This window comes from Papio anubis, chromosome 1, assembly GCF_008728515.1.
Source record: "Papio anubis isolate 15944 chromosome 1, Panubis1.0, whole genome shotgun sequence".
Lineage (NCBI taxonomy): Eukaryota > Metazoa > Chordata > Mammalia > Primates > Cercopithecidae > Papio > Papio anubis.
The window spans coordinates 81,102-105,973 of NC_044976.1; the positions used below are offsets into that span (position 1 = coordinate 81,102).

The 24,872-nt window shown below is 65.7% G+C and overlaps 3 protein-coding genes across 5 annotated transcripts; 1 reads left to right on the forward strand and 2 right to left on the reverse strand.

Moving 5' to 3' along the window:
* Positions 1 to 1,143: 1,143 nt before the first annotated feature.
* Positions 1,144 to 14,869, forward strand: DVL1 (dishevelled segment polarity protein 1). The gene is given in 17 exon segments (XM_031663362.1): positions 1,144 to 1,205; positions 1,207 to 1,293; positions 7,121 to 7,190; positions 7,395 to 7,516; positions 7,721 to 7,824; positions 8,071 to 8,209; positions 9,095 to 9,210; positions 9,313 to 9,381; positions 9,719 to 9,855; positions 10,081 to 10,157; positions 10,240 to 10,307; positions 10,451 to 10,603; positions 11,237 to 11,368; positions 11,451 to 11,618; positions 11,685 to 11,858; positions 12,454 to 12,501; positions 13,547 to 14,869. Coding segments are annotated over 17 exon segments (2,091 nt in total). The 5' UTR covers positions 1,144 to 1,152; the 3' UTR covers positions 13,921 to 14,869.
* On the reverse strand, positions 14,387 to 20,533 carry TAS1R3 (taste 1 receptor member 3). Of its 2 annotated transcripts, XM_003890957.5 has the most exons (6): positions 18,555 to 20,533; positions 18,153 to 18,453; positions 17,285 to 18,067; positions 16,967 to 17,170; positions 16,710 to 16,830; positions 14,387 to 16,581 (listed from the first exon to the last, which is right to left on the reverse strand). In XM_003890957.5, exons 1-6 carry the CDS (start codon positions 18,797 to 18,799, stop codon positions 15,623 to 15,625), a joined length of 2,613 nt encoding a protein of 870 aa, XP_003891006.3. In that variant the 5' UTR covers positions 18,800 to 20,533; the 3' UTR covers positions 14,387 to 15,622. The 2 variants fall into 2 exon arrangements, with proteins under 2 accessions (XP_003891006.3, XP_031519169.1); XM_031663309.1 differs by having other exon boundaries at positions 17,285 to 18,000; positions 18,153 to 18,668.
* A 121-nt stretch (positions 20,534 to 20,654) lies between these two features.
* CPTP (ceramide-1-phosphate transfer protein) lies at positions 20,655 to 24,845 on the reverse strand. Of its 2 annotated transcripts, XM_009208809.4 has the most exons (4): positions 24,730 to 24,807; positions 24,505 to 24,566; positions 22,491 to 22,685; positions 20,655 to 22,282 (listed from the first exon to the last, which is right to left on the reverse strand). In XM_009208809.4, exons 3-4 carry the CDS (start codon positions 22,610 to 22,612, stop codon positions 21,760 to 21,762), a joined length of 645 nt encoding a protein of 214 aa, XP_009207073.1. In that variant the 5' UTR covers positions 22,613 to 22,685; positions 24,505 to 24,566; positions 24,730 to 24,807; the 3' UTR covers positions 20,655 to 21,759. The 2 variants fall into 2 exon arrangements, with proteins under 2 accessions (XP_009207073.1, XP_031519208.1); XM_031663348.1 differs by having other exon boundaries at positions 24,505 to 24,845.
* Positions 24,846 to 24,872: the final 27 nt, after the last annotated feature.

A 24,872-nucleotide genomic window follows, 5' to 3' on the forward strand; every position in this document is an offset into this window, starting at 1 on the left:
GGTGCAGGTTCAGGACCCCATGCCCAAGCCGACCGTCAACCACCGGCGCCTACACTGATGGGTTTCTCTCTGAGCCGGCGCGGGCATCGTCAGGGCCGGATAGATGCGAAAGTCCCAGACTCCTGCCGGCTTCCTGGGGACGGGGCCCAAGGGGCCCCACCGCGCCAGCCCCGTCCAGGCCCCCGCCTCACTCTCCCCATCCTGGGCCGCCCTCTAGTGGCCTCCGCGCTTCCTGCTGGGGTCAGGCTGGGAAGGCCTCCAGCCCCGCGGGCCCCGGAGGAGCGAGCGCGGACGCCCCGCGGCCTCAGGGGAAGGCTCGGAAGTCTCCCCTGCCCTGCGGAGGACCCCAGGACGAAATCCCTCCCGCCGCCGCGCGCTCCGACGCCTCCGTGCACGCCCGCGCCCACGCGCGCCCCGCATCCCCTCGGCCTGCGTCGGACCCCGTGGGACCAGGCAGAGGGCATGCGAGTCGGGCGCCTTCGCGGGGGCGCAGAGGGACCGGCCGCCACCTCAGCGCCGCGCACCCGGCGTCCCCGAGGTCCCTCCACCCGCCCCGAGCACCCTGGCGTCCACGGGCCCAGAGCCAGGCCGCGCGGGGATGCACCGGCGAGTGTCGCGGGCGTCCGAGCACAGGGGAACGCGGGCCCAAGCGCGGGGGGGGGGCGGGCGGGGCGGGGCGGGGCCCGGGGCCGGGCGAGCGAGGATCGCCTGCGTCTGCGCCTGCGCAGCGACGCCCCCCCCCCCGCCGCGCGCTCCCGTGACGTCATCGCCGCGCGCTCGGGCGCCCCCTCCCGCGGCCACGCTCAGGGCCGCGGGCCGGGCGGTCCCTTTAACGGCGCGCCCAGGTGCAGGGCGGCAGCTGGAGCGCGCCCTCCGTGCTGCGTCCCTCGCTCCCGCCGGGCGGATGGGCACGCGGGCCGCGGGGCAGCAGTCGAGACGCGCGCGGGAGCCGGGGCGGCGGCCGGGGCCCGGGCGGTCAAGCGGGGCGCCTGGGGCTCCTCGGCGGCGGGGCCGGGGAGCGGCGCGTGGGCCGGTGAAGGGCGCAGGCGGGCGCGGAGCGCCCCGCGCGTCCCAGCGCCCCGGGCCGGCCTCTGAGTGCGCGGGCTCCGGCGCCGCCGCGCCAGCGGCGGGAGACTCAAGATCATCTACCACATGGACGAGGAGGAGACGCCGTACCTGGTCAGTTTTCGCCCAGGCCCTGAGCGTCACGCTAGCCGACTTCAAGAACGTGCTCAGCAACCGGCCCGTGCACGCCTACAAATTCTTCTTTAAGTCCATGGACCAGGACTTCGGGTCAGTCGGCCACGGGGCCTGCGCGAGCCTGGCGCGCGCTCGGGGGTCGCACCTGCCAGCGCGGGGACGGGGCGGGGGTCCTGGGCGGTCCGCGCCTCCGCCAGGTGCGGCGCCGGTGGCGGCCTCGGCCCGCGTGCGGCGCGTGCCCACCTGTCTGTGGTGTGGGGCGATGGCAGGCTGGGGTCCCGGCGTCCCTGCTCCCAGCCTCCCGGTCCCGAGTCCTGCCTTGGCCCGGGTCGGACTCGGTCGGCCGCATCCCTTCCACCGGGGCTGGCCGGGAGCGCCTGCCGTTGGTGTGGGCTGGGGTCAGGGGTGTGTGTGTCAGTGAGAAGGGAGCAGGGTGGGGTTTTCTAGCTGGGATGGGGAGACGTGGGGGGACAGGTTCACCAACGTGTCTGCTAGGGTTTGCAGAAGCTCCCCAGGGCTCAAGACAGGTCCTCCTGGCCCCCTTCTTCGGGGTCCCTGTGACAGGGCGGAGGTCAAGGGCCACTGGTGGCCTTGAAACTTTATTCGCCCACCCCTGCTCTGAGCTCCCTGTCTGCCCCGTCCCCACTGAGCCACAAAGCGCTTGCGTTCCCAGAGCAGCTCAGACCATCTGCTGTTTCGGGGCAGCCTGGGTCAGCGTCTCAGTGCCGGGTCTCAGTGGTGGTGGTCCCAGGCGAGGATACCCCTGCTGTGCTGAGCTGGGCCCTCTGGGACAGGGAGCAGGAGGCTGGCCGTCTGCTTGAGGCCTGGCCTAGCCCGGCCTGGCCACCAGTAACCTGAGTCCCCAGTCCCAGCTCAACAGTGCTGGGGGCGGGCTCAGGCCTCGTGGCCCCAGGAGGTGAGCCTCTGGCAAGCTGTGTCCTTGTGTGTGGCCGCCTCTTGGGACTGTGACATTAAGGCTGTTTCATGCATTCTGTGGTTGCAGGGTCCTCAGGCAACCCCAGGTTCAGTCAAGCTGGGTCCACTCTGGGGCTCTCAGGAGGCCCAAAGGACATCTGGACAGCTGTACTTTCCTTCCCCACCCCCACCACCAGGCAAAGCAGAGAGGGCAGGGTGCGTCCTTGGCAGCCTCTGAAGGCTGGGCGCTCCCCGCTCTGCTCGGCGGCCCTCCTGCCCGCGCCAGTCAGGTTGGGCAGGAGGGGGTGGTTTGTTTTCTGAGTCTCGTCCGGGCTCCTCCCCCACTGGGGCACCTTGCAGTCCCTGCTCCTCTGGGCCTGGGCATGGGGCGTGTGTCAGGTGCTTTTGTTTTTAACTTAGTTTATTATTCTAACAAAAGTTACCAAAGTCACTAATGCTTTTTGTCACAAACGTGTGCCACCAATAAATGCGTGGTGAGGCGGTGCCCAGCTCCCAGGTTCTGCTCCTGGACCGTGCTCTGGGATGAAGCCCTGGGGGAGTCCGCCTTCTGCTCCTGACACCCACTGGGGGCTGCCCAGGGCTGAGACAGCCTGACTGTTGCCCCCATACACCTTCCCACAGTGGCTGCATATACCGGGCACATTCGGAGGACCCGGGGGCTCCTGCGCCTGGGAACAGGGTGGGCAGGTCTGAGTGTCGAAGCAGGCTTGGGGATGCAGCCGGGAAAGAGACAGGGGAGCTTCAGTGTACAGCTTTAGAGGCTGCAGGCTTACAGGGAGCTGGGAGGCAGTGGGGCTGCGGAGGTCAGGGCTGGGCTGGGCTGTGGGGCTTGGAAACAATGGACTGGGGTGATGCTGGAGTCCTGAGACGGGGGCCTTGCTCTGTAGCCTTCCAGGTCCTCTGGCTGCGATGGGGGGCCTTGCTCTGTGTCCTTCCTGCTCATCTGGCTGGTGGCCTCAGGAGCCTACGGAGGACCCCTGTTGATTGCTTCCTTGTTCCCTTCTCCTGAGTTCTACCTGCTGAGCTCTCGGCGCTGTCTGTTTTGTGGAACAGAACTCCTGTGGGAGGGGCTGGTTGGTCAGTCATACTCTAGCTTAAGTGAGAGCTGAACTGGCACTGGCTCTGGATACCAAGTGAATGTAGCTGGAGGTGGGGGGAAGAGAAGGCAGGTCCTGGCTGGTCTGGGGTGGCCTCCATAAGAGAGGGAGCCTCAGGCTGGGGACCCTGAGGAGGCCCTGGTGAGTTGGGGGTTCCTGTACCAGCCCCTGCTGCATTCTCAGCCCAGCCTTGGTTCCCCCGGCCTAGGCTCCAGAGCGTGGCTGACCACCTTGCAGTGCAGGGAGCCTGGGTCGTGGCCACAGCCCCGTGCCCTGGGCCGGTCCCCACTCCCCACACACGGCTTCGGCCCAGTGGGAGAAGGTCCCCTGCCTGTCCTCCACTTTTCATGTCCTGGTCACAGGCATTTTGACCTAGGATCCTCAGGGCTGGGAGGAGGGCAGAATTGGGGAGGGTCTCCATCTGGTGCTGGGTTTGGTGGTTGGCAGGGGTCTTGCCCAGCCTTTGGCCGAGGCAGAGGAGGGAGGGTGTTTGGCTCCAGGTCCTTGCTACTGGGTGCGTGGTGGATGCTGGGTCTGCTGGACTTGGCATCGAGCCTGTCTGTTGGGCACAGCTCCCGCAGTTCATCTCCGAGGTGGGGATGACCCAGGCCCAGGAGTGGGGGATGGGTGGAGGCAAGGCTGTGGGCCCAAAGCCCCCGTCCCCGGGGCCGCCTGCCATGGGCCTGGGTGTTGTGACAGCTCCTTGTGCCCTGGGTGGTGCTGTAGGGGCTGTGGAGTTGGGGAGGCTCTGCCTGGCCTGGGCTGCTGGGGGAGTTCCCACTCTGCCCTCCCTGGCTGTGCCACTTGGGGTCTCCGACTCAGCCTCTCTGTGCCGAGTGCCTCCCTGGTGTTGGGAGTTCACCTACTGCCCTCACAGCCAAGGCCAGGCAGGGACACTCGAGCCTGTGTGGCCTGAACCTGGGGAGGGGGCTCAGAGATCCCAGGACTCGGCACCACCTAAAGGACAGGCTGGTGGAGAGCCGCTGGCCCTGGGTCAGGGGTTGGGAGGCCACAGATCCCCAAGGCTGAGGGCCCTGACCTGGGGGGTGCACAAGGGGATCTGAGGGCACGAGATGGCTCTGCGCCACCAGCTCTGGGCCAGCTACCCCTGCCAGCTTCCATCTCTGCCTTGGGAGAGTGGGGGGGCATTCGGGACCACACCACATCTGGGGCAGCTGGCTGTGGCCTCTGGGAGTCTGGAGGGTTCTCTGCATCCTGTGTGGCCCATGCTGGCTCCCAGGGCGCTGCCTCTGAGTGGATTCCTCCCCAGGGTGGATGTGTGGGGGCGGCACGCAGAGGTTAGCCAGGCCTCACAGGGAATCCCAAGGTAGGGACACAGTGCTGGCAGGGGCACCCCTGGTAGCTGCCCTGAGTTTCAGCAGAGGCTGCTCCAGAGGTGTGGGGACCCCGCGTGGTGGGTGTGCCCCCAACGCTTGGCCGGCCTCCGGCACCCTCCCCGATCTGGCTGGGGTGCGGACAGCAGGGCTCTGCCTGGGACCTGGGTAGCTGACCCCTGGAGCCCCAGGCACGCCCCACCTTCCCTCTGTGCTGTTTGGGTCCTGCTACCTTTCTCCTGGCCCAACCGGGCTTGGGTCTACACCTGCCACCAGGGGCAAGGGAGGACTTGTTACAGCCTGTTGGGCTGAGGAGGGCGGAGGGAGCAGGGCCTCTGGGCCCTGGCTGGACCTCTGTGCGGGGGCAGGGAGCAGGGACATCCCAGGCAGCCTGGGGTCTCCGTGAGGCCCTGGCTGGGTGGGCAGTGCGGGCTTGGGCCACTCTGGATGGTGGGAGGGGGCAGGGCCCTCTGCCGGTGAAGCCAGGTGGGCATTGCCCTGGGGTGCTGGGTGGCCGAGTGTCTCCCTCGGGTGAGTCAGAGGGTGCTGGGTGGCCGAGTGTCTCCCTCGGGTGAGTCAGAGGGTGCTGGGGTTGGGTGCGGCAGGCAGAAGCTGCCGGCCAGGCCACCTGGGGCCGTGTGTCGGGCTGAGGTGGGGGCCCTGTTGTGGTCAGGCCTGGCCTCCTGGTGGCAGTTGGTGGTGGCCGTGGTGTCCATGGGGCCTGCCTCATCCTGGGTTTCTCCATCCTTTCGGTGTGACAGCCTCACTGTGGCAGCCTCAGCCTGGCATGGGTCATGGCCTTACCTGGGAAGGCTCCTGTGTGGGGGCAACAGACATGGAGGGGTCTGAGAAGTGACCTTCTCTGCTCTTTGGGGGCGTCATGGCCATGGCCTGGCCCTGGGAGGCCTGGGGAGGCAGCTGCAGGACCCTAGAGGGCTGGGGAGGGGCCTCTGCTTTGGCCCTGCCTGCTGTCTTCTCTGTTCTGAGGCTTGGGGCCTCTTGCCAGCAAGTGGGTGGGCCAGGGCTTGGGTGGGAGTGTGGGTTTGCCACTTTGCTGGGGGCCTCCTGCTACCTGCCGCTTCGGAGCCTGGCTGAGTCAAGGTGCCCTGGGGCCAGGGGACCTGGAGCGGCCAGTCAGGGTGGCTCTGTAGCTGGCAATGGGGTTAGCAGCCACAGGGCGCTTCCTGCCAGGTGTGCGGCCAGGCCCAGCCCCGTCTCTGGGCTCCCATTTCTCCACTGGCCCCAAGTCCTGGGTGTGGAAAATGCTGCTGGGCAGGGCAGGGTACCACGAGGCGGCGTCCAGATCCTACCCAACCTGCCGCCTGGGCCCTCAGAGGTCAAAGTGTGAATGTTGACCACAGCCCTGCCTGCCTTGCCCCTTGGCCCGGGCACCCGCCCCTGCCCTCTGAACTCTGATCTCAGGTCACCCGGCCTCCTCCTGGTTCGTGTCCCCTGACCCTCTGCAGCCTTCCTGGGTGCCCTCTGCCCCATTCCCAAGCCATTCTGACCCAGGGGTGGACTGGCGAGGCAGCTGGCCAGCTCGCTCCCCCAGGGGCTTTGCCGGCTCCGCGTCCCTTGCTGCCCCTCTAGGTCCTGAGGTGCAGGGAGGCCTGGTGAGTGGAGGTCTTTGTCTCCCTGGCTAGGTGGACAGGACAGGAGGGTGGTGGGCTGCCTCTGGGAACCAGTGTGCCCTCCCAGCCCACCTGCATCCGTCCGTCGGGTCTGAGTGTCCTTGAGCATGGACTGTGAGCCTGGCTAGGGGTGCAGGGCAGGGGTCAGGCAGAGCCCGCTTTCACAGAGCCTGACTCTGGGCAGGCAGGCACAGGGCCTGGGACCTGAGGGTGCTCCTGAGACGTCAGGAGGGTGGAGTGGGGCCATAGGGCGCGGCCGGCCTGATGGAGAGGAGGCTGCTGGGGGATTTGGGCTCCTGGTTGGGAATGACAGATCTGAATGCAGGGGTGGGTGCAGGTGGTCTGATGCCCTGGCTATTGAGGGGTTGGGGGCTGGTCTGGAGCTGGCTGGGAGGTGGACCAGTGGACCTGTGGTTTGGGGCAAGAGACAGGGAATAGCCTGGGGAGGCTTGGGCCCCGGTAGGCGTAGCTGCTGTTGCTGAGGAGGCTGGGGCCTGGCCCTGAGGAGTCCCAGCGTGGGGGAAGCCTTTGGTGGGGGCTCCAAGCCCCAGGACCAGATGAGGTGGGGGTGGTTGGAGACAGCGTCTGGGGCCACCACATACATAAGTCTGAACTGAGGGCAGCTAGGCACAGGGGCTTTCCCAAGGAGGTCTCACCCCAGCTGTCCCCCCACCTGGGGACTGGGGACCTTTGACTGAGCCTCCCCTGTGGGGATGTCCACAGCCACTATCACCATGCTGGGGGGGGGTGGCCCAGGATGTGACGGAGAGGAAGGACGGTTCCCGAGAGGAGAACTCGCTAGCAGGGGTGTCCGCAGAGTGACATTGTGTGGGGAGGGGGTGTGCCTGCTCTCCAGGCCTCACCTCTAGAGCCACAGGGTCAGGCCCCCTAGGTGGGGCCTCACAGCTGCATCTGCCTACAGGGTGGTGAAGGAGGAGATCTTTGATGACAATGCCAAGCTTCCCTGCTTCAACGGCCGTGTGGTCTCCTGGGTGAGCCCCTGTGTCTTGGCCCCGAGTGCTCGCCTGGGGAGCATTCCAGGGTGGGGCTCTTCCTGGGGGAGGTGGTGGGTGTGGGGAGGCCCTGGCAGGCTGGGTGTGGATAGGGCAGTATGCTGGCCCCCCGTTCCCTGGGTGCCCTGAGGAGGCGACCTGAAGGCGGGTGGGCTGCCCCGAACATGCCTGCTCCCTCCACAGCTGGTCCTGGCTGAGGGTGCTCACTCGGATGCGGGGTCCCAGGGCACGGACAGCCACACAGACCTGCCCCCGCCTCTCGAGCGGACAGGCGGCATCGGGGACTCCCGGCCCCCCTCCTTCCAGTAAGGGCACCGTGGCCACTGGGCCCTGCTACCCCAAGCCCGTCATGGGGGACGCTGGCCAACGGGAGGGAGGCCTGCCTGGGCTGGTAGGCGGGCGTGGCACCTGCTGGGGCTGGGGTCCCATGAGCGAGGGGAGGCTGGGCTGGGAGGCATATGAGGGGCTGGGGCCACAGCCTCCCCACCTGCCCTGCTGTTGTTGTACAGCCCGAATGTGGCCAGCAGCCGTGATGGGATGGACAATGAGACAGGCACGGAGTCCATGGTCAGCCACCGGCGGGAGCGTGCCCGACGCCGGAACCGTGAGGAGGGTACAGTGGTCATATCTGCCCTGCTGTGGACCCCCAACCTCCCTGGGACCCCCATGAGCCATGTTCCTACCACAGCAGTTCCTGTCCCCCAGCCAGTGGCAGTGCTTGGGTGGAGGCTCAGGCCCAGCGAGCCCACAGTTGAGCCACCAGCTCCCAGACCCACAGGCATGTAGCACTGCCAGACAGCCTCAGACACATGACCTCTGGGAGACGCTGCATTCAGCTCCCAACCTGCTGCCCCCACAGCCGCCCGGACCAATGGGCACCCAAGGGGAGACCGACGGCGGGATGTGGGGCTGCCCCCGGACAGCGCGTCCGCCGTCCTGAGCAGCGAGCTTGAGTCCAGCAGCTTTGTGGACTCGGATGAGGATGGCAGCACGAGCAGGTGCGTGTGTGCCCACATGCCAATGTCTGTATGTGATGTGCATGTGTCTGCATGAGGTGTTTTCACATTACACGTGTCTGCGCGTGCATGTGTGTGCATGCAAATGTGTACATGGTGCACGTGTGCTTGTGCACGTGTTCCACAGGTGTTTTCACACTGCACATGCCCGCGTGCAAATGTGTGCGATACTCATGTCTGTACATGTGTGTCTGAGGTGTTTTCACATTGCACACGTGTCTGTGCGTGGGTACCCGTGTGCAAATGTTTACATGATGTGCATGTCTGCGTGTGCACATGTGCGTGAGGAGTGTGTTTTCACAGTGCAAGTGTGTCCGTGTGCATGTGTGCACGTGTGCAGGTGTGCATGTGCAGGCGTGCGTGTGTGCAGGTGTGGGTATGTGGGTGCATGTGTGTGCAGACGTGTGTGTGCAGGTGTGCATGTGTGCACGGGTGTGCATGTGTGCGCGGGTGCATGTGTGCAGGCGTGCGTGTGACAGGCGTGCGTGTGTGCGGGCGCATGTGTCCAGGTGTGCGTGTGCGGGTGTGCATGCGTGCAGGTGTGCGTGGGTGTGCGTGTGTTTGCATGTGTGCAGGCGTGCGTGTGTAGAGGCGTGCGTGTGTGCATGTGTGCCAGTAGTGGAGGTGGCTACATGTGTGCCCAGTTTGCCTGTCTCTGGGATTTTTGTGTGTGCTCACGTGCACATCACGTGTGCGGGGCCTGGGGCGTGGACGTCAGGCACTGAGCCTGCTTTTGAACAAGCCTGGCCTGGACCCCTGATTCCCAGGTTCAGCCCGCCCAGCATTGTGGGGGGGCGGAGTCCCCCCGGCCCCCTCCCCCCTTCCGTGCATGTCTAACTCCTCTGAGCTCTGACGGCCTGTCCCCAGGCTGAGCAGCTCCACAGAGCAGAGCACCTCATCCAGGCTCATCCCGGGAAGCTCTTGCCGTCCCGGAGGAAGCGCCTTGACGGAAAAGGAAAGGCGGACCCGAGTAAGCGTGAGGAGTAGAGCCCGGGGTAGAAGCCCGAAGCGGATGGGGCTGGGGAGGAGTGAGTCAGCGTCAGGTGCAACCCTGCCCCTCACATGCCCCCACCTCCCTCCATGAGCCTCTTCCTTCAGCAGCATAAGGGACTCCACCATGTCTCTCAACATCGTCACTGTCACGCTCAACATGGGTGAGGCCTCGGGGCGAGGGTTGGGGGCGGGGCAGGGGTGGGGCGTGGCCCGCCTTCGGGTTGGGGGCGGGGCAGGGGTGGGGCGGGGCCGCAGCTCGGGTTAAGGCCGGGGGACAGGGAGTCAGAAGCGTCGCCCACAACTCAGGTTAAGAAGCCAGAACAGGGGTAAATGAGAACCAGGTTAGAGGAAATGAGAGACAGAAATTAAGTGAACCCCGCGAAACAGTTAAGAAGCGGGAACAAAAGTGAAGTAGCCGCAGCATATTTCGGCTCATCAGGGTGAAAGGTTCGCGAACAGAGGCGGGAGACTTAATGCGATGGCTCAATCTTCCGACAGAACATCACTCTAAGAGCATCAGCATCGTGGGGCAGAGCAACGACCGCGGAGACGGCGGCATCTACATCGGCTCCATCATGAAGGGTGGGGCAGTGGCCGCTGACGGCCGCATCGAGCCCGGCGATATGCTGTTGCAGGTGGGTCTGTGGGGACTTTGGGGTGACGTGTGGCTGCGGGTGGGCCTGTGGGGGCTTTGGGGTGACATGCAGCTGTGGATGGGTCTGTGGGGACTTTGGGGTGACGTGCGGCTGCGGGTGGGTCTGTGGGGGTTTTGGGGGGACGTGCAGCTGCGGGTGGGTCTGCGGGGGCTGTGGACTGAGCTGCACACCCTGCCTGCACCACCCTAATCCCCACCCCTGCAGGTGAACGACGTGAACTTTGAGAACATGAGCAACGATGACGCCGTGCGGGTGCTGCGGGAGATCGTGTCCCAGACGGGGTGAGCGCTGGGGGCGCTGGAGCGGGAGGGGCCAGGCAGGGGGGACCATGGGGGCCTTGCTGTGTGACCACCATTCCTGCAGGCCCATCAGCCTCACCGTGGCCAAGTGCTGGGACCCAACGCCCCGAAGCTACTTCACCGTCCCACGGGGTGAGTGACCCTCGGGGTACACGGGGCGGGATGGGGAGGGGGCGCCTACCCAGCCTGAAGGCCTCTCTCCTCTGTGCCTTGCGCTGCCTTCCCACACCGTCCGTCTGTCCACCTGTCGTCATCGCCACATGGCGGCCACCCAGCTGACCCGGTGCGGCCCATCGATCCCGCCGCCTGGCTGTCCCACACGGCGGCTCTGACCGGAGCCCTGCCCCGCTACGGTACGAGCCCCTGCTCCAGCGCCGTCACGCGCACCAGCTCCTCCTCACTAACCAGCTCCGTGCCTGGCGCTCCACGTAAGTGGCAGCTCCCGAGGGCCCCAGCAGAAACTAAGACTTGGAGGGGGCGTCTCTGCCAGCCTCCGGCATGGCCGCCTACGGCCGTCATGGGGCTGTGACGTGCGTGTTTCCCGTCCCCAACACCCTGCACAGACGTGTGTGCACAGGCACCCGTGGCCACCTTGCGCAGCCCACCCTGCTTGTGGTCTGTGTGTTGGGAGCAGGAGATGTATGTGGGGCCCCTATGCGAGGCGCACCCAGGGAGTCCCAGGCAGGGGCCAGGTCTGCAGTCTGCTTCCTGCCGCTAACATGACTAACTGCCTGCGCTCTCGGGCGGGGCGTGCGGGGAGGGGAAGGGGCCTGCCCCGTTCTCATTATGCCCTGGTCTGCGGGTTGGGGTGTCCTCAGCCCAGTTTGTGCCTAGCATTCTGATGAAAAGTGTCTGCAGGGGTAGGAGACGAAATGTCCAATCCCCTGCCCACGCCCCAGCCTCACGGGGGTCCATCCTGCAGTGGGTCAGGGCCCTGCTGTCACGCACCCTCCAGCCTGGGCCCCCGGCGCTGGCTCCGCCTAGAGGCTCCCCTGGGGGTGCAGGGCCCTGAGTCCCCCCGCCTTCAGCTGCTGGGGCTGAGGCGGGGCTGTGCTTTGCAGAGCTGGAGGAGGCGCCGCTGACGGTGAAGAGCGACATGGGTGCCGTCGTCCGGGTCATGCAGCTACCGGACTCGGGACTGGAGATCCGTGACCGCATGTGGCTCAAGATCACCATCGCCAACGCCGTCATCGGTGAGTGGCCGTCCCCGCGGGCCGATAGCGCCAGGGGCGGGGCTGCGTGCCCGGGGCGGGGCTGACCGCTGCTGCCGGCCAGGGGCGGACGTGGTGGACTGGCTGTACACACACGTGGAGGGCTTCAAGGAGCGGAGGGAGGCCCGGAAGTACGCCAGCAGCTTGCTGAAGCACGGCTTCCTGCGGCACACGGTCAACAAGATCACCTTCTCCGAGCAGTGCTACTACGTCTTCGGGGACCTGTGCAGCAGTGAGTGGGGCATGAACTTCAGAGGCGAGGCGGCCTCAGCGGCCCTCACCTGCCCTCCCCCACCAGATCTCGCCACCCTGAACCTCAACAGTGGCTCCAGTGGGGCTTCGGATCAGGACACGCTGGCCCCGCTGCCCCACCCGGCTGCACCCTGGCCCCTGGGTCAGGGCTATCCCTACCAGTACTTTCAAGGCCCCTTCCTCCACCCTGGGCCAGCTATATTGGCCTTCCGAGATCCAGTGGTGGGGCTCCCACTGTCCTTCCACCACCCATTTCTTTCCATCCACCCCACTGCATTCTTTCCTCCATTTAAGCTCCACCCCACCCCGTCTTTAACTCCGCCCCCACCCGTGGCTCCACCCCACCTGCTGCTCATTAATCACCCCGCACCCGGCTGCTTGGCAGCTGGCTCCGCCCCGCCCGGCTGTATCATTACAATCCACCCCACCCGACAACATCCATTTAATCACCCCACCTGTATCCATTTAATCCACCCCATAATATCATTCCAATCCACCCCACTTGGCTTAACCATCATTCCAATCCACCCCACCCGCTGCTGCTCCGCCCCCAGCTCCACCCCAGCCCCCTGCTCTGCGCCGCTTCTCTGCTGTGCCCCACTCCGTCCTCCTGCTGTGTGCTTGGGCCCTGGGTGGGCCCCTTCTGGAAAGGGCAAGTGCCAGGGGGATCCAGGAGCCTGTGTGAATGGGGAGGACAGGGAAGCGTCTCACACATGGGCAGCCTGAACCCCACCTTATCTGGGTGGGGTTGGGAGGAGGGGCCTCTGGGAGCCTGGAGGCCTGGGCAGCTATGCCTGGTAGTATTGGTGGTTGGTGCTTCTCCTATGGTAGAGGCAGGAGACCAGGAGACCATGTGGCCAAGGGCCATGTGACAAGGACAGAGCAGGGGTGGCCAAGAAGTCAGATGGGGTCATTTTCTAGGCCCCAGGACGCAGGAGGGTGGCAGCTGCAGCCTGGGCAGGGAGCCCGATGTGGATGGTGCCATGCACAGCTGTGTGCCCGTGGCTGGGATGTGTTCGGGGGGCCAGGGGATCCAGGGTGTCCCTGAGGCGTTGCCTGGTGGAGCAGAAGCCCCAGTGGGTGGGGTTGGCGAGGCCAGCGGGGGTGTCTGAAGGCTGGGGGGGATGCAGGTGGCGGCCCGGAGGGCCCGGGAAGGAGGACGAGAAAGGAGAGGCGGCCGGAGGGTGCGGGGCCACAGAGAGGCCACACTGGGTGTCTGCTGACTCTTAACTGGTGCTTGTACCCGCTTAAGCCCCACCCAGCCTGCGGTCAGGCCCCACTGGTGGCGGGTGGGTGCCGGGCGGGTGCCGGGCAGCCGGGCGTGTAACTCGTGCTATCCCTTGCCTTGTGCTGAACAAGCCTTAGACTGAAGGACTAGCGGAGTGGACCTTGGGCCGGTAAGCCAGGGTCCCGCCGGGCGTCCCTCAGCATGTCCCCAGCTGGCCATGCTCTCCAGCTCCCACTGCGTCTCGGGAGCCCAGGACGGGGCTGAGCTGAGTCGTCCGTCGGCCAAGGCCCTGGGTTGGGGGGACAGTGGGGACTCGGGTGGGGAATCCAGTATGGCCATGGGGACACCGGGCACGAGGGGCCCTCGCTGGCACCTCAGTTTTTCAGCCGCAAGACCAGACCCTCAGCTCAAGCATCGGGGTGAGGCGTGGGGGTGCCCAGCTAGCTCCAGGATCCTGTCCACCTGCTACTGCCCCCACCAGCGCGTGCCTGCTGCAGCTGCCCCTGCGACCCTGGGGGTGCCGGCCCTGCCCTCGAGCCTGCATGGCTGCCCCACCCCTCCCCCCGCGTCCTGCACGGGCCACCCTTCCTGCCCGGTCACTTGGCGCCTGGCGGGGGCTGTTCTGGACGTGACCGGGCCTGGTGCTGACGGTCTCCTCTCCCACCTGTTCCCGCCCCCAGGGAGCAAGAGCAGCGGGTCCACCCGGAGCAGCCGCCGGGCCCCAGGCCGTGAGAAGGAGCGTCGGGCGGCGGGAGCCGGGGGTAGCGGCAGCGAATCGGATCACACGGCACCAAGCGGGGTGGGGAGCAGCTGGCGAGAGCGTCCGGCCGGCCAGCTCAGCCGTGGCAGCAGCCCACGCAGTCAGGCCTCGGCCACCGCCCCAGGGCTCCCCCCGCCCCACCCCATGACCAAGGCCTATACGGTGGTCGGGGGGCCGCCCGGGGGACCCCCTGTCCGGGAGCTGGCTGCTGTCCCCCCAGAATTGACGGGCAGCCGCCAGTCCTTCCAGAAGGCCATGGGGAACCCCTGTGAGTTCTTCGTGGACATCATGTGACTCGCGCTTGCCCTCAGCCCTGCCCGAGATGGGGAGCCGGTGGTCCTGCTGCACACACAGCTCGCGTGGGCTTGCCTTAGTGGGGGCCAGGCCGGGAGGCAGGGTAGGGGGGCAGGCTGCACCACCGCAATCTGCCCCAGCAGCCTGGCTGCTCCGGCTGCTGACAGCACCTGTTTCTGAGCAGCCGTGTTGCGGGCGCTCCTTCTCTGCCCCTCAGTGAGAGCCTCAGGGACCTCCCAACCCCTTGTGTCTAGTGGTGATCCCTCCTGAGATGAGGAAGACCCCCTTGGGCTCTGGGCTGCCCCCCACCTGTACAGCTGTGCACAGGCCCCCAGAGTGACCCATGTGGGGCAACCCCCTGCAGTGCACAGGCCCCACCCATCTGACCCAGGACCGGGCCTCCCGGGGGTGGGGCTGGAGCCCCCTGGTCCCTCTGGTTGTCTGGAGTAGGAATCTAATTTATTTATTTATTGCCTGGCTAGCGGCTCGGGGGAGGAGGTGGCTCTGTCAGCTGTCCCGCCTGCCCCTGCCCCTTGGAGCAGCCTGCACCTTCTCCCTTCCTCTCCTCTCCAGCAACACAGTCGAGTCTGAAAGTATGTAGAGGACGGGACGGGAAGATGAGAGAGGGCTGGACATCCTGCCCACCATGTCCCAGCCAGGGCAGGGAGGGACCATGGCCTGCAGGGTCGAGGGGCCCCAATGTGCACAGCTGCCGCAGGGAGGGAGGTCTTGGGGAGATGGGCAGTCAGCTGGCCTGTCCTTGGTGAGTGCACACACTGCGTGCACACATCGCGGCCTGCACACAACCGCGGGCCTTCCTGGCGTCTCTGGCCCCCACGTGTCTGCGCTGTAGATACTGTATCAAAAGTCCCAGCGTCTAGATGGTTAACATAGAGCTGCTTCTGTGTAAATGCTGCTTATTTTAAACACTAAAAAGCGTTTAATTTTATGGGACGGATGTGTGGCCTGTGCCCCTTCTCTGCAGCTGGGCTGCCTTGGAATGAGGCATAGGGGGGCTGGTCCGGCCTCCCCTAGGCTCTGCTGGGAGCTGACCCTGGACCTCTGACCCGAGACCCTGTGTGGGCCTGGCGGGGTGCTGACCTTGGACCCTGGTGGGCAGTTTTCTGTCCATGGTGCTGGACCCCGCCCCCACCCCACCTCGGCTCTGTCCCTAGTACTGGTGGCAGTCACGATGCTGTCTACCCACTGGGCAGAGGCAGAGAAGGAAGCTGGGTGCCACCCCCACCTGGGCAGGCTCTGCCCTGGGCATATGCCTGTGTGCCCCCGCCCAGCCTCCCACTGCTGTGGTGCCTGGCGGGGTGCTGGGTGGGGGCCCCTGGCGGGGCGTGGTCAGGTTGACAGGGTCTGGCTTGGGCTTGCAGCCATCTGGCTGGGGCCTCCCTGCGTCCTTTTTCTGAGCTCATGGTGTGGGTTGTGGGGACCCTGGGAGCCCTCTGGGCCTCCTTCCGGAACAGTGGGTCTGGGTTACCGGGGCAGGCCTGGTCTGGGCACAGAGGGACGGGGACAGAGCTTGGCTCTGGGGCCCAGATGGTCACACGGGTGTCCACGTGCTGCAGACGCAGGGGTCACTGCGGTCAGAATCTAGAGCAGGAGGGTGTCTAGGGGGACACGGGTCATTGCTGGCTTAGGGGGATCTCAGCTAGGTCTGGGTTCACCGGGGCTGAGGTCGCAGGATCAGGGGTCACTCATGTTTCCCCTGATTTCCTGTGTCTCCGTCATTCCGGTCTCGGGCATCCCCAGGGCCCCTTCCCAGGAAGAACTCGGGGGTGTTGAGCTCTGGCTGCCGCACGAGCAGGTAACACCTGGGCAGGTGGAAGGCAGCCAGGATGCCCAGGACGCAGAGCAGGAGGGCACCCATCTGCACGGCGGGCCTGAGGACCACCTGTACATTGGCCAGGAGGGGCACGAAGGAGACCCAGGTGATGAAGTAGGCCAGCATGGCAAAGGTGAGGCCACGGGCACGGTTGTAGCGGCCCGGCCGGCTCTGCACCAGGAAGGTGCCCAAGAAGCAAAGGAAGGCCAGTGTGGCGTTGGTGGCGTGCACGAGGCCAAAGCTGACCCAGGAGCGTGCGCGGCAGTGCACCAGCGCCTCTGTGGGCAGCATGCGCCAGTCCATCACCACCTCTGGCGGGAAGGCCACCAGGTACCAGGCGCACAGTGCGGCCTCCACCAGCATGGCCAGCAGCACCACCAGCCAGGCCCAGGGCCCCCGCAGGCAGCCACTCAGCCGGTCTGCCCAGCTCAGAGGCAGTTCTGACTCCACGAAGATCTCGGCTGCCTGCAGGATGAATGTGCTCAGGCAGCCGGTGAGCGGGAGGTGGGACGAGGGCTGCTGGGCCAGGCAGCGGGCAGGGCTGGGCTGGCCAGGGAACAGGAGGACACTAATGCAGACCAGGCCCAAGCACACCAGGCTGAAGCAGGCCAGGAGCCCGCCCGAGGCCTGAACCAGTGGGCTGTCACGATGGCGAATGAACAGCCCCAAAGCGGCCAGCACGAGGCCCAGCGCCAGGCCGAACAGCAGGAGCAGCAGCAACACAGCCGGCTCGCCCCACGCTAGGAACCGAAGCCTGCGGCGGAAGCAGCGTGTGCTCCGCTCCGGGGACCACTCGTCCTGGCTGCAAAAGGTGCAGGCGAGGTCATCTGTGAGAGAGGAGGAGAAGGGCGCTGGGTGCTGGCCTTGTCCCCTGTGGCCTCTGGCCTCAGAGCTAGGACGTAGCAGGACCCGCCCCTGCTGCGTTTCCACCCCCACTGCCAGGAAGGCGGCTCACCTGGGCTCTTGCGGTAGCTGCCCGCCTTGCAGTCCACGCAGTCGTAGCAGCAGGAGTGGAACCCCTTGACCCGGCGCACCTGGCCCTCCTGGCACTGCCGCGAGCACTGGGACACGGGCTTCTGCGCACAGGCCTGGGCTCTGGCTCTGCTCGGCTGGGCACGCCCGCGGGAGACAGGGACGGCCCCCACCCCCAGGCTGCACCCTGCCGCGGGGGCTGCCACAGGGACACACCAGGTACACCCACCCTCACCTCACCTGGTTGTTGGACGTGTGCCAGCGGATCTTCAGGCTGTCTATCCAGAGGCTGCCGTTGAACCTGCCCACGTCGTGGAGCTCGGGCACTGGGCCCTGCCACACCCACAGCTTCAGGTCGTACTCCATGTCCACGTTCCCGTTGCTGTTGAAGCGTAGCGTCAGCCCGCCCGCGTGGAAGGTCAGGTTGTACATGTTGTCCAGGAGCTGCGGGCGGGGGACGGGGCTGAGCCGCCAGCTACCTCCAGCTCAGGTGTGGTGGCCGTGCCTGGTGGCCCGGGCACGTGCAGAGGTCGGCACACCCCCATCTCCCGGGCTCACCTGCCAGGGCTTCACGGGGTCCTGCACGGGGCAGCCTGAGGCGTTGCACTGCAGAGTGTTGTGTAGGGCCTGGGCCACGCTATACACAGCTGCGTAGACAGAGAACGTCTGGTGGTGGTTTAGCCCGGCACTCACGTTCTGCAGCGTGATGCAGTCACACTGCGGGCAGCGCCGGCCCACCACGTCTTCCTCCAGACCCTGCTCCCTCTCGCCCAGGGTGGCGCAGAACACTGGGTCGGCGGCCAGGGCCAGGCGGGTCTTCACATACTGGGAGAACTTGTGCAGCTGGGCACCCCTCTGGAGAAAGCCAAGCACCGTGCCCACCTGGGCCATGCCAGGCAGCCCCATGACCAGGTCGGAGGTCAGCCAGGCCTCGCTGGCCACCCACACCTTGCGCGAGAGCTTGCTGCTGATGCTGTAGCTGAAGAGAGCATGGGCAGCGCGCGCGGAGGCGAACAGCAGCACCACCTGCACGCTGCTCTGGTTCACCTGGTGCAGCACCTCCTGCACCTTCCCCAGCAGCGGGCTGTTGGCACGGGGCAGTGGCACCAGGCCCTCGTGTGCAATGCAGATGCCGCGCGCCGCGGCCAGGGCCGAGAAGATGCTCAGGCCCTGCCGGCCGTACTCGTCGTCACTGCCCAGGGCGGCCACCCAGTTCCAGCCGAACTCCTGCAGCAGCTCCGCGGCGGCCGTCAGCTGCACACGGTCGCTGGGCACTGTGCGGAAGAAGGAGGGGAAGGTCTCCCGGGCGCTCAGCAGCTCCATGCTAGCGCCATAGCTGACCTGCAGGGGCCAAGAGGCATCTCCTGACTCAGGGGCTCCCACGGGCAGGGCTGGGTGGGGGTGGGTGATGGTGGGGGGCGCCCACCTGGGGCATGAGGAAGAAGCCGAAGAACTTGCCGGTGACCACGGCGAGCTCTGACGAGTGGGGCCCGATGACGGCCAGCACGCGGGGCTGGTACTGCGTGTAGTTGCAGTAGGCGGCAATGTTGCGGCTGTCTGCCTTGGCCAGGAACATGAGACTGGGCTTCATGGCCACCACAGGCTCCGAGCACGTATCGAAGAGGTCGTGGCCTAGGCGCAGCCCCGGCAGCAGGTCCGACCTGTTGTTGATCTCCTCCACAGCCATCTTCATGGCCAGTGCCCACAGCAGGCCATTCGAGGAGAACCTGGGGCCCCATGGAGCCGCAGATGGCCACCTCAGCCCCAGCTCAGGAGCACCGCGGGCCTGGTCACCCTGACCCCAACCCGGGCTGTCCCACCTCCGTACCTGGTGCACACGGGGCTGCTGGGCCGTGTCCGGCTGCCGAGGCCAGCCTCCTCGGCCTCACCTAGGGGGAATAGCCCCCCCAGCACGTAGTCCCCTTTCATCCTAAGTTGCTGTGACAGGCACAATGGGGCCCCTGTCCCAAGGTGCAGGAGAGCCCAGAGGCTGAGGCCCAGGACAGCAGGGCGCAGCATGGCAGAGGCCGCTTCCAGCAGGCACAGCAAGGTGGCTGCCGAGTGGGGCCTCATGCGGAGAGAGCCCGGGGCGGGGAGCGGGCAGAGGATTTGTTTAGCAAAACCCTTGCCATCCTCACTTGCCACACCCTGGGGCCCCAGTGGTGTCCTCGATTTCTGGGCCCGAAAGTTTGTGCACTTCAGACTTTGCTTGAGGCCACTGCCAGGCCCTATGGCCAGCACTGACCGGCAGGCAGGCTCTGCTGACCGTGGCCTTGTTCACTGCCTGTGCCCGAGCCCCTTGCCACCCCCCCATTCCTGGAGTTGCCCGGCAGGCTGTGGAGAGGAGAGAGGGCAAAGGGGCCTCCAGGGCTCTGAGGTCTCAGCTGTGTGGGAGGGATGCAGAGACACCCGGCTCTGGGGCTTTCCATAGGCACAGAAATGCCTCCTACCCAGCCCTGGGAGCTTCTGGCTCCAACTCAAGGCTGTGCTGGCCGGAGTCGGGGGTGGCCGGGGTGGGCCCCCTAGGCCTGCGGACCAGCCGGCCAGGCAGGCCTCCACCCTGCAGCTGGGGAGGGCCCTGGGGTGGTGGTGGTGCCCTCCCAGCCTGCTTGGGAGCAGAGTTCCTTGAGGGTCTCAGCCCTTCTGCCAGAGTCTGATGCCTAGAAGCTGCAGGAACCGCATGGCCAGCTGTACTCACACTGCTGACCCTGGCCTGGGCTGCTTCTGCCTGGCAGGCACACAGGTGGCTCCTGCTGGGGATAGAGTTTGCGTGCCAGGGGGGCATGCAAACGAAGGAGGAAGGATCACAGGCAAATGAGCAGTGGCTGGAGCAACACCAGATGTGTGGGGCCGGGGCTCCTCCTCTGCCTGCTTTGCTTTGGGGGTGCCCTTGGGGACACACGGGGCTCCAGGTGCAGGCCCTCAGAGGGGAACTGGGGGGCACTCAGCTTCAGCTGGGGCCCAGCAGGCCTAGCAGATGCCACGAGGTGCACCCTGGCTGGCACCTCTTCCCCACGGTGCTGTAAGGCAGGACCCGTGAGGCACATGCATGACCACAGCACACGTGTATGGCACACACTAGTTGAGCACACACGCACACAGAGGAGCATGGCACACATATGAACCTGGCACAGAGGAACACGGGAATGCGGCACACAAATGGCACATGCAAACTGCACACACGCAAATGGCACACACGTGCATGGCACATGCAAACTGCACACATACACGGCACACACACGCACAGCACATGCACGGCACACGTGCACAGCACACAAACAGCCCACGCACACACCGCCCACACGCACGTGGCAAACACGCGCATGGCACAGATGGCACACGTGCACGGCATACACGCATGGCACATGCACAGGCCACACATGGAGGAAGCCCTGCCCTGGGGCCCATGCAGACCCAGGCGATTCTCCCAGCCCATAGAGCAGTCAGCAGCCTTTGCCAGCACCAAGTGCAGCTCCCACAGACCCTGAGGTTGGGGTGGTGTCCAGGAAGACCCTGCTGAATTGTATCCCTTTCTGTCCAGGTCACTGTTGTGGCTGGGAGCAGCCCCCACCTCCACCCACACGTCCCACGCAGGCCTCTTCTTTTGCATGGAGAGGTTGATTCCCGCCCTCCCGACCCAGCTGCTTGGTCCTGGGTGAGTCTGTGTCTCTGGTCTCACCCGTACAATGGGTGTAGTGATGGGACCTCTCGGGGGGAATGGGCACATAGCAGCCCTGCCTCCAAGGCTGGCCTTTTCTCAGGGTGTTTGTTGTGCCCTGGGGCTGACACGGCCCCCTGAGCCTGGCAGTGCGGCCTCAGCTCCCTTGGAGTTAGGTGCACCCACCTCAGCTGTGTCGCTGGGGTGAGGGCCCTACCCGCCCTCATTGGGTGACCCTGTGTCCCCTCCTGGGGAATCAGGTGCCCAGTATACCCCAACATCCCCATCCTGGGAGGCTGTGTGATTTATTAATGTTGGAATATGTCACATGGGTTGCCCTCCAGAAGCTCGTGCGTCTGCCGGGCAGTGGGGACCGTCCCTCTGCCACCCCGAGGTGCTGGGGTCCACTGTGAAGAGCCAGTGGCTAGGCCCCAGGCACTGGATGGTGGCTGGGCTGGTTGTAGCTGTCTGGTAGCCGTTGGCTGGCCCACGGGGTCCAGGCCCTCCTGTACCGTGCCCCTCGGGTCTCCTGGGCACTGTGGGGAGGGGGCATCAAGGGGCAGGGGGAGAAAGGACATGGCGTCTCACTGCGTGTAGCAGAGTCCCAGCTCCTGGGTGTCTCGGGCCATGCTGTGCAGACCCACAGCCGCTGCAGGAGGTGGCCTGCTGCATCCGCCGGGGAGCTGGTGCCGTGCAGGGCTTCAGAGGAGGCTGTCCCAAGGGCGGGGCCTTCCCGGGCCCTTCTTCGAGGAGCCTTGGTCTCAGCTGCTGGCTGTCCTGCCCCCAGTCTGCCTGGCACGCTGAGGGGCAAACAAGGCGGGAGAGGTGGGGAGAGCCCACGGTGCCCAGACCGCTGTTGGGAGGTTTCTGCCAGCCTGGTCATGGAGGGGACTAAGTCCCCTGGGCTCAGGGTTGCCCACCTGGGCAGACATGGGGTACCAGGACCTGGCCTGAGATGAGGACATGTTGGCTGGCAGAAAGGAGAAAGGATGGAGTCTCCATGCCCCGGGACCTGTGACTTCACCCCGATTTGCAGATCCGCCCCACAGGCTGGGGGGTGGTGACCTTTCAGGATCTTGCAGGCCCGGCCCCCACCCCTGCCTGCTCCGCTCTGCACCCTGGTGCGGCCTGGCTGGGCGCGTGTGTAACAGGCTGAGGGGGAGCCATGGCTGAGGCGTCTTGTTCCAGACCGAGAGGGTGGGCCTCTTCTGGGCTGGTTGTCACCTTCTCTGTCACAGTCTGTGGTTCCTAACAAGCTCAGCTCCTAGGGGCAACAGTGGATCTCCTGTTTCTGGGGAGCCCAGAAAGCTCTGCTATGGGACTCAGCCCCGGCCACCACAACCCAGATCTGCAGCAGGGCCCTGGTTTCCTGCCTCTAGGGCAGGTCCAGAAGGGAGTGCTCGGCATAGAGCTTCTGGGAGACGTTGTAGACACGCTCGATGAAGGGGAGGGCCTCGCCCAGCATCTGCACAGCCTGCTCCGGGGGCCCCACGTTCATGGCCTCCAGGAAGACCTTGCGTGTGGGCAGCGCATAGAAGGCCACGGTGACGGTGCGGCGTACGATCCAGGGGTGGTAGGCGGCCAGCGAGGCGTTGTAGGAGTCGGTGCAGAGCACAGAGGTGCGTGCGTCCTCAGGGCTGGTGCGTAGGCCCTCCAGGAACAGCTGCAGCCAGCGCAGGGCGCGGTGCAGGCGCAGCACGGTCCGGCAGCCGGATTCAGGGTGGTGGGAGCGGCGCTCTAGGTCCACCAGCTGGTTGCTCAGCTCATGGGCCACCATGGTCTGCAGGCTGCGGTAGTGCTCGCTCTGCGGGCCGCCCCTGAGGCGCTCCATGATCTGCAGCTTGGAGACCACGTCCTTGGAGATGAACGAGAAGATGGTGCCCAGGCTGTTCAGAAACCTGTGGAAGGGAGCGGGGTTTGAGTCCTTGCCCAGGCCTGGGGCAGCCCGCCTGGGGTGCAGGGGACACTGCCCAGCCTCCGGGGGTTCACACCCATCTGGAAACAGGCAGCAAAGCTGGTGGGGACAGGCAGTCGGGAGGCAGATGCCACATATGGGACTTGGGCCAGGTGAGCGCCCACCTCAGGAGGCAGCCCCAGTGCACGCACCTGACCAGGCCCTTCCAGCTGGCGATGTAGGGGTCCAGCAAGACCTCTTCCTTCTCATCCAGACACTGCTTGAAACTGACCAGGACGACTTTCAGATTGAAACCTGTCTCCGAGTCATCCATTTTTTGATAGGAACGGAAACAGTAGGGCTGGGGGGCTGTGTCGCTGGGGTCAGCTTGCTCTGTGGCTCATTTTCTGTGTGTAGAGGGGAACAGAATAGCTGCGATCCGGTTGCTGCTCACTGATCACTCATGCCCCTCACGGAGCTTCCTCCCAGGAGCCGCCTGGCTTTGCTCCCAGCCAAGCCGCAGGCTCTCAGGCACACCACCCTGACCTGCCCTTCGTCAGGATTGCGCATTCACGGACCTTGGCACGGCCCCTCCTGTGGATCAGGCCACTGACTCCACGTCAGTCCCTGCTGACCCTGAGAGTGGCCCCCTCTGGCTTTATCGGACCAGTCAGCCATGCCATCTGCAGCAGGTGTCTCTGCTGGTGCTTTCTTGACTGTTTTTGTTTATCTCTCTAGATGCTATATCTGTTTTTACCAGCTGAGAGATACTAAGCCCCTGCCAAGAGCCAAGCACCGTTCTAGGCACCTGGGTGCACAGGGAGTGAGCGAACAGCCATCTGGAGTGGGGTCAGATGACAACAAAGACAAAGTTCTGAAGTTGTAGGCAAGGAAACAGACACAGCGGAAAGCAGAGATGGGTGCGGGGAGCGGGGGACACTGCCGGACAGGCTGCCCCATCTTCCTCACTGCCGCGTCCCCAAAACCAGAAGATGGGTGTAGGGGGTGGGGGACGCTGCCGGGCAGGCTGCCCCATCTTCCTCACTGCCGCGTCCCCAAAACCAGAAGAGAGGCCGTGGGGCCGGCGCCTGCTGGATGGATGGACGCGTGTTTTCCCTCCTGTTGCTGAAACTACACGTCCCACATGGATGGGTGGCTGGGTGAAAGGTTGTATCACTCTCAGAAGATTGCCACAAGGCCCTTGTACTAGCCCTGGGGAACCCGCGAGTGGCCCAGGCCCTGCTCTGGATTCTGCTGGCATTCACACAGTCACTCCGCAGACATCCAGGCACCCATGCTTTGTGTGTCACCAAGCACCCTTGCCCTGTCTCCCCAGGTGCCCCAAGGGCCGGCACCTGCTCCAGGGAACCTGAGACTCAGCTGCATCCCACCTCAACCAGGAAGAACCCTTACCCCATTGGGCCTGGGGGTTCCTAGGCCCGTTGGTGCTGGGAGCCCTCTCCTGCCCTCCCTGGCTGCAGGGACTCCAGCAGGGACAGGGAGGGTACCCAGCTGTGGTGAGAGCTCCTGGCCAGGAGCAGGTGTGCAGGTTGCTCAGCGCCCTAGGACTGGGCCCTTCATCACTAGGGAACATAGGCTACAAGCACTGCCCAGCCCGTGGCCCAGGCTGCTGGAGCGCTGGTGCCCGGAGGGAGCTGAAGCCTTGCTTTGCAGGCCCCACAGGTTGGGTTGCATGCTTGGCACCAGGCGGAGGCCCCAGATGTGAGCTCACCGGGCTTCAGGTGTAGGGAATGGCTGCTCCTGGGCCTCAGGAAGATGGAGTCCCATAGACTTCCAGCACGCCCCTCCCCTCCTCAGGCCTTAATTTTGTCCACTGAGAAGATGGTCTCTGAGGCTCTGGGGTTTCCTTCTTGGTCACCAGATATTCTGCGGGCCTTGCCTGCCTGCCCAGATCCGAGCCAGTGGCAAACAGGAGCTGCCAGGAGCCTCTCAGAGCTGTGGCTGGTGGCTCCGGGACAACAGGAAGGGCAGTGGTTGTGCAGGAGGCAGGCAGCTCGCCAGCCCAGGAAGGTGACCCAGGGCACCTCCAGGCCTTTCCCAGGGCAGCCCACCGGCCCAAGGTCAGGGCTGGGCGCGAGGGCGGCCTGAACACACAGCCCGGTGGCTGACAGCAGGCTGGGGGGACAGCAGAAGACGGGGCCACCACGGCGCCCCAGGCCTTGTGGGTGGAACCAGACCGTGTCGAGCTAGCGCTACGAGTCTCACCTGGGAAGGGGGCTTCAGATGGCACCGGACTGGATGGTCACCGGTTCGGGTCCCTGCTCCACCTAGGAGCCCAGGAAAAGGTGAAGGCCCGGGGTGGTGCTGAGGAGGGGCCGACCTGAGCCACGGCTCCGTCCTGCGCGGGAGCCGGGTCCTCGGCCGCCCGCCCACTCCGGCCCTCTAGGACGACGTCCCCTCCCGCTCCCGGTCCCTCGGCGACCTCCGTACCCTGCCGGTTGGGTTGGGCAGGTGCGGCCGCCGAGCCGGAGCCGCTCACCTCGGCCACAGCTGCCGTCCGGGCCCCGCCCTCGCTCATCGCCCCGCCCTGCCCCGCTCTCGCCCGCCGCTCTGATTGGTTGGATGCTGCCCAA